Source organism: Myotis davidii, unplaced genomic scaffold, assembly GCF_000327345.1.
Source record: "Myotis davidii unplaced genomic scaffold, ASM32734v1 scaffold17, whole genome shotgun sequence".
In the NCBI taxonomy this organism is placed as follows: domain Eukaryota; kingdom Metazoa; phylum Chordata; class Mammalia; order Chiroptera; family Vespertilionidae; genus Myotis; species Myotis davidii.
In genome coordinates this window covers 4,759,318-4,766,183 of record NW_006288624.1, presented here as the reverse complement: position 1 = coordinate 4,766,183, position 6,866 = coordinate 4,759,318, and the positions used below count along the sequence as shown (strand labels likewise).

The following is a 6,866-nucleotide window of genomic DNA, read 5'->3' as shown; positions in this document are numbered from 1 at the left end:
GTTTGAAAATCAGTGGCACACAGCCTTGCCACCTGCTTGTCTATGTGAAATAGTTGTTTCCCTTACCCAATATTTGAAAGTAGCCTGCTCTGTGTTGTTTCCCAAACTCTTCTTAGTATAGTTTTTGCATCTCAAAGACCTTTGTGTATTGAAAACAAAGTAGAAATTTAACATATTAAGCTGAGTATGTACTTAGCTACATGTGGGGGATTGGCTTCAGGACCCCTAGTGGATACCAAAATCCGAAGATGATCAAGTCCCCTGTATAAAATGGCGTAGATCAATTGGCCCTCCACATACGCAGACTCCCAACCTCGGATCGAAGACAGTTATACAGATACTTATTGAAAAATATCTGCCTATAAGTAGACCTGTGCAGTTGAAACCTGTGTTGTTCAAGGGTCAGCTGTATTCAATTATTAAATCTTGGGTTGACCAGCAATATTTTCATTAAAAAAGATACCCATCCTATTGATCCTTCGCTTTTCCAATAAGATGTTTAACTTGCCTAACTCTGCAATAAAGAACAGGGGCTCTATAAGAGCCAAGAATAGATGGCGCTTTGGGTCCTGCCACTCTTGCTCCACCCATAAAGGTTCACTCGGTGTTACAGAAGATGTTCTTTTTAGGAAGAGGTTAGGATGCCCTAAAACATTTTAAAATGAATGTCTGTGGGGAACTCAAAGTAACCGTCTTTGCTCTTGAGGTCTTGTGGGTGAGATAAGACAGAAACATATGAAAACCTAAATCACAGTATAAATAGATTATATTGCATCCCAAATGACTCACAGTGTGAGTCCTGACGATGCCAGAAGAGCAAAGGAAGTCACTGTGGGCATGACAAGGCTGGGAAGGAGCTCCTGAGGTGGAGTATTTTGAGAGAAGCAAAGCAGTTTACTTGTTCCTTGGCCACCTTTGGTAAGGCGTTAACTTTACACTTTTTATCTACCCTTTACAGCCAGAAGAGTTGAGAGAAATCATTGAGAAAACTAGAGAAATGGAGCAGAACAATGGTCACTACTTTGACACGGCAATTGTGAATTCAGATCTTGATAAAGCCTATCAGGAATTACTTAGGTTAATTAACAAACTTGATACTGAACCTCAGTGGGTGCCGTCCACTTGGCTGAGGTGAAGGAAACATCCATCTGTGGCATGATTGGACTTGATCTGGCACTGTCAGTACGAAGGTAAACCTGATACTTCAGCAAGACTGTGAGGGTAAGGTGGCACGCAATGTAGGCCTGTTGCTAGATCTCAAACTAGTGAGAAGAAAATCCCCATAGCTAATTTGTGCACAGCAGTCTTTATTCCCTGTGGCTTTTGGTTCTTGCCTCATTTGGGGATTCTAAATGTAAGCTTTCAAAGGTTTTATCCATGTAAAAACCTTTCGTTTTCACTTAAATCTTTTCTGCCTAGGCATAGTTCCATGAAAAACGTGTGTGTATATACTCAGCAGCCCATGTCTCATATAGTGACAAATATTAATGTTATTTAACAGTTAACTTAAATGACTTCATGGGAATTGGGGGGTGGGTAGGGACTGTGCTTCTGTGTACTGGGCAGAATTTTATTTAGACAACTGACTTAGTCATCAGAAATACTATCCTTAAAATTTTTGTGCTGAAAGTATATACGCACCAGATTTCAAGAACTCACTACAAAAAATACATTAATTAGTTAGAGTGATTAAAATATTTTTAAAGGTGCCACTTTGGTCTGGAGCTACTCGTAGGCTTGAGTTCACTTGTTTTAATTCTTGAAAAACATTCCGTTCGAAGCACCAATTTTTAGCTCAAGCTTTGTGAATTGGACTTTACTACAGACTGATCTAGTTAAGCGCATGATGATCTTTTTAAAGATAGGATTTTTTGAATTTTCCTTAAATTGTCACAACTGATATGATAACCTTGCTTCCTTTCTCTGATCTGCATAGTAAAACAGAATGTACAAGTTACATTTTTATGAATGGCAGATGTTCATATAAACTGTGTTGATTGTTAAAGTTTCTCATAATGAAGTTTTTTATATACATGAAAGGACATAGCACCTTTGACAGTTTTTGCATTTTTTATATAGAGCACAGTATAATTTGATGACTGTGCTATATACAGGTAATAAACTGGAATTCTGTGATGAATATAGCTGCTGTACTGTATACTAATATTTAATAGATTGACAAATGGTTGTTAACACAACACTTCTTCAGATTGGACTAAAATTATATCTGAGGGAAATACTATGACAATTGACTTTGAGATCAGAAGGAAAGAATGACCTGAAAGTCATTTGACATTTTAAGGAAAGGAACATGGGTGGTGGGGGAAGTTAAACATATATAGAGGCCTTTGTCCTAACAACATCTGTCTCTTAGGACCATAATGCAATAACTTGTTAAATCATAAATGTTTAAACTAAGGGGATTTTCACACTGGCATGGAAAGTTGATTTGTAGTCTTTTCAAGCCTTTAGGGATGGTGTGATGTGTGACAAACAACCTCAAATGTGAATGTCGTTTTATTTTTGTGATGACTTTAGCTACATTTCCTGTTCTCAAAGCTAAACACTGGAATAATATTGAATTGTCACTTAATTTAATGTAAGCAGTTTTTAATGGGTAGTTTGTGTCATATGTATATTTGATTTTTTGTCTACATACTTTTATTTGAACAAATGTACAGTTTATACATTGCCTTTTTCTGTTCAAATTTGCATGGTGTTAAAGTGGTTGTAGTGTGTGTCTTATGTGGAAATTCAAGATGTTCATTAGGAAGAAACATCCTGGGTTAAGAGAAGGAATGCCATACACACTGTCTCTTCAGGTCTGAAACACTCCAAGTTTATAGCAGGAAATGCAAAGCTCACACTGATGTTTAGCATTGGAAACCAAGGAATATAAGCACTTCATCTTCTCAGTCTTACAGTTTTTCTCCTCGGGAACGAAAGCCAGTCAGTGGTAGACAGTGGAGTTTTGTGAGGTGCTTATCATAACTGACAACTGTTTTAACCCTAAGATTTAAAATGTTGGCAGCTTGAATTGCGTTAGAATGAGATTTCAGGTAGTGTCAGTCAGTGGCTGTTCCATTCCCTGAGTTAATCTGCAGACCATCGATCCACATATGCCATGTGCTAGCAAGACTCAGATATGGCTTTAACAAGCAAATCCCAAACCAGGGTATATGCCATCCCATAGTATGCTTTAGGAAGTCTAAAGTGACGAGATATTTTGGGGGTCAATGAGGTCTTACAGTTCTTTCCTCATCAGCAATGGTAGAGGTATAGAAATGCTTCTCCCAGTGATGTGGATGTACTGATAGTTAACACAGCCCCTAAGCAAAGTGAACACTGAGTTGTTGCTAACTTCCTTGAAAGAAAATGGAAACAACCCTTGCTGCACACCTAGCCACTGTGGCCAGTTCCATTTCCTGTCCCCTGTGGTTCTGATTGGAGACCCCAGAGTGGGGGAGGTCTTAACCACTTATAGGAATGATAACCAATAGCTAATAAAATGCACGTGCTAGTTCAAATAAGGAAATATCTCCCTTTAGTAAATCTTAAGTCAGAACAAACGAAAAGGAGAACAGTATTTAGACTAATCCAGATTTGCTATCTACGAAAATCTAATGTCTGGATTTTTTTCCCTTTTCTCATGGCATAAGGAATAAGTATCAATAAGGAATAATTTGAATGTAATTTTATGAATGTGTGAAAATATGAACCAGGGATTTAGCCTTAATAAGGTGACCTTTCTGACATTGTTAATCCTCCTTTGTACTCTTGTCCTGTATCTGCACTCTATTATTTTGAGATGTTAAACTGCACACTGTATTGTAAAAATAGAAAGTAAAATTATATTTCAAATAAAAAAAGCCACCAAGTACTTTTTTTTTGCTTTATTTATATCCTCTGCCATTTAAGGTTTCAGCATATGTAACGACCATCCTGTCTTTACATTTATGCTAGAAGTCAGTCCATTGGAACCTCTGGGTGAAACACACACATCTTTTAACTTATTCTTCACCATAGAGGAATACTCCCTACCGGCACAGATATTAAGTTCTGTTTCCTTAATTTCTTTTTAAAAAATGAGCAACTCATTTATAATCATTTTACTGTTTATACCACAGTCACATGCAAATTGGCACAACTGTTCCATGACAGAGAGAACAAACAGAGACCTGTCATGCAAGGTAAATTAAGGGAAGGCTTTCCTAGAGCTGGAGAAGTACCACAGAAACACAGGATGGCTGCAGCTATGTCAGACAGCAGCACCAGGAGAGTGGGTGGGTAGGAATGGAGGGTGCTCCTACAGTAGCTGGCCTCCTTGTATTGGCCTGAGACCACTGTGGTTCCTAAGGGGAATTTCCTAATATGCTTGGTAAGCCGATCACTTGTAACCATTTATAATTGGGGTAGGGTGACACTCCTGCAGAATAAATTCTACAAGTTCCTGGGCAGGTTCTCTAAATCTCATCTGTGATCAATGGTTGGTAAATTAGGATTCTGCAAAAGTAACCCATAAATGGACATCCAGGGAAGTTTTACAACCAGTGAAATTAGACCAAAAAATAAACAACCACACGAACCAAACCTACACACTGAACTAAAATGATGTCACGTCAGGACTTCTGAAAGAACAAGAGCAGGCAAGATTACTCAAACAGAAGATCCTCATCCTTCTCTTCAGCCAGAAGATTGGCAGGCTCCGTCACCTCCCCAGCTACCTTCCGTTTCTCCAATTCCCTCTCAGTTTTTTCCTTGAGAATCTTTTTCTTCTCCTGTATTTTCTTTAACCTGTAAAGTAAAGGGTTTTTCTGAATGCTGTTTCAGTACTAAGTAGATTTGCTTTCTTCTAGTTTTGTAACAAGGTTAATAAGCACAAACTAGAACAAAACTTTATTTTAATTTCAATTTTAGTAATTTATAGCCCATTAAAAGAAGATTTGAGGTAGGATACACATATTTTAAGCTAATAACTGATTTCAAAAACTATTTCCAAGGTGAATAAACTTTGAAATCTATTTCCTGATATTGGAACAGATTTTGAGCATTTAGACATTTATTAAAATTCTGTATCATTCCATTTGGCTTACCATCACCCTAAACATCACAGAAGGACAGAACTAAATAAACTTTGATAATTAAGATTATAAATCATACTCAGACACTGCTCAGAGTTAAGAGGCCGTGTCTTCCCTGAATATGCCTGCCTTCATCTGTCTCCCACTTCGGAACCTGGAACACTGACCCTATACCCCACCTACTTAGTATTTATTGACCCTACTAGCTCTGAATGTTCATAACCAATTATATACGTGCATTTCTCTCCAAGTACTGCACCAATTCTCTAATGGTATGGTTTACGCTATTATGTGATGTCCCCTTCTGGAACATAGTCAACATGTAATACATACTGATTGATTAATCCAGTTTCTTTTTATGTGGGAGACAGACACCCCCATAAATCAGTTTCACTTTTTAAAATAACCAAGTCTATTAATAGCTCCTCTGACCAAAGCTTTTGGAGATTGCTGTTTTAGGTATGTGCAAAACTTGGCATAGATCTGTCCTCACAGCCTTTGGCAATATTATTTCTTGCTTCTTACAAATCAGAGTAAAATGCAAGCTATGCTAATTCTAAAGAACAGAAGCCAACAAATTTCTCAGCAAATAGAGACACTGGAATATGGAAAACAGAAAATGATCAATAACTGCCAATTCCAACAAACCTATAGAATTCTTCTCGCTCTCTCTCATCCAGTTCTGCAATGATATAAGCAAGGGTGCGTTCAATCCTGGGAATGATGACTAGGGTTTAAAAACAATACACACGTGAGAACTTTAAACCTTTTTCTTATAATTGCCAGTGCTCATTTGTACACCAGTTATTTTTTCTAATTATAAAATCAATGTACATTTAATGCAGAAAATTTAGAAAACAACATAAAAAGGAAATGCAGTATAATCCAACCACCCTAAAGTAACTATTATAAACATTTTGGTATATGCCCTTCTATGTCTTTTCTATAGACAGATAACATTGGACCACAATATATATTTCACTGAATTTATATCCTACCTAATAATAGAAAAACATGGTAATTAACCATACCTTCGCTACGCCTCCCATTGGCTAATCAGCACGATATGCAAATTAACTGCCAACAAAGATGGCAGCTAATTTGCATACTGCAGGCAGGGTGGAACAGCATGAGCCGCCAGCGCGCCACCATCCAGGGCAGGCCAGCCTGCCTTGCCTTGCTGCCTGGGATCTAATCAGCCGGTCCTGGGCAGCAAGGAAGCCCTGCCCCAAAAGCCCCCAGGAGCCGGCTCCGCCTTGCCCCAGAAGCACCAGAAGCTGCCTGATTTGGTAGTAACTCTATCAGTAAGCACTCTGAAAGTCAGTGGCATAAATGCACCAATTAAAAGACAGATTATGAGGGTGAATCAAAAATAAAACCCACATTAAATATAAAGACACATGTAGATTAAAAGTAAATGAATTAAGCTGCAGCCTGTTTGGCTCAGTGGACAGAGCATTAGCCCGTGGACTGAGCCCAGGTTCGATTCCAGTCAAGGGCATGTACCTCACTTGCTGGCTTGATCCCCAGTCCCTATCAAAGCATGTGCAGGAGGCAACCAATCAATGTGTCTCTCCCTTTCCCTTCACTCTCTCTAAAATTCAATGGAAAAATATCCTTGGGTGAAGATTAACAAAAACAAAGTAAATGGATTAACATTAAAGAGATTATTTATAAGAAAAATATATTCCAAATTATGTTAGTTGTATAATGGTTATGTTTAAATTATTAACACCTAAGAAGTTGGCTGAAGGGTACATATAACATGCTGTAGTATTTTAGTTT

General features: G+C 38.0%; 2 protein-coding genes across 2 annotated transcripts in view; one reads left to right on the top strand and one right to left on the bottom strand.

Moving 5' to 3' along the window:
• Positions 1-3,880, top strand: part of MPP5 (membrane protein, palmitoylated 5) — a 64,203-nt gene extending 60,323 nt beyond the window's left edge. The window contains exon 14 of the mRNA XM_006760781.2: positions 959-3,880. Coding sequence (XP_006760844.1) covers positions 959-1,135 — 177 coding nt within the window. The 3' untranslated portion in view covers positions 1,136-3,880. The remainder of the gene's footprint in view (positions 1-958) is intronic.
• ATP6V1D (ATPase, H+ transporting, lysosomal 34kDa, V1 subunit D) overlaps positions 3,879-6,866 on the bottom strand; it is an 18,313-nt gene continuing 15,325 nt past the window's right edge. The window contains exons 8-9 of the mRNA XM_006760783.2: positions 5,730-5,808; positions 3,879-4,794 (exon numbers count right to left, since the gene is read on the bottom strand). Coding sequence (XP_006760846.1) covers positions 4,653-4,794; positions 5,730-5,808 — 221 coding nt within the window. The 3' untranslated portion in view covers positions 3,879-4,652. The remainder of the gene's footprint in view (positions 4,795-5,729; positions 5,809-6,866) is intronic.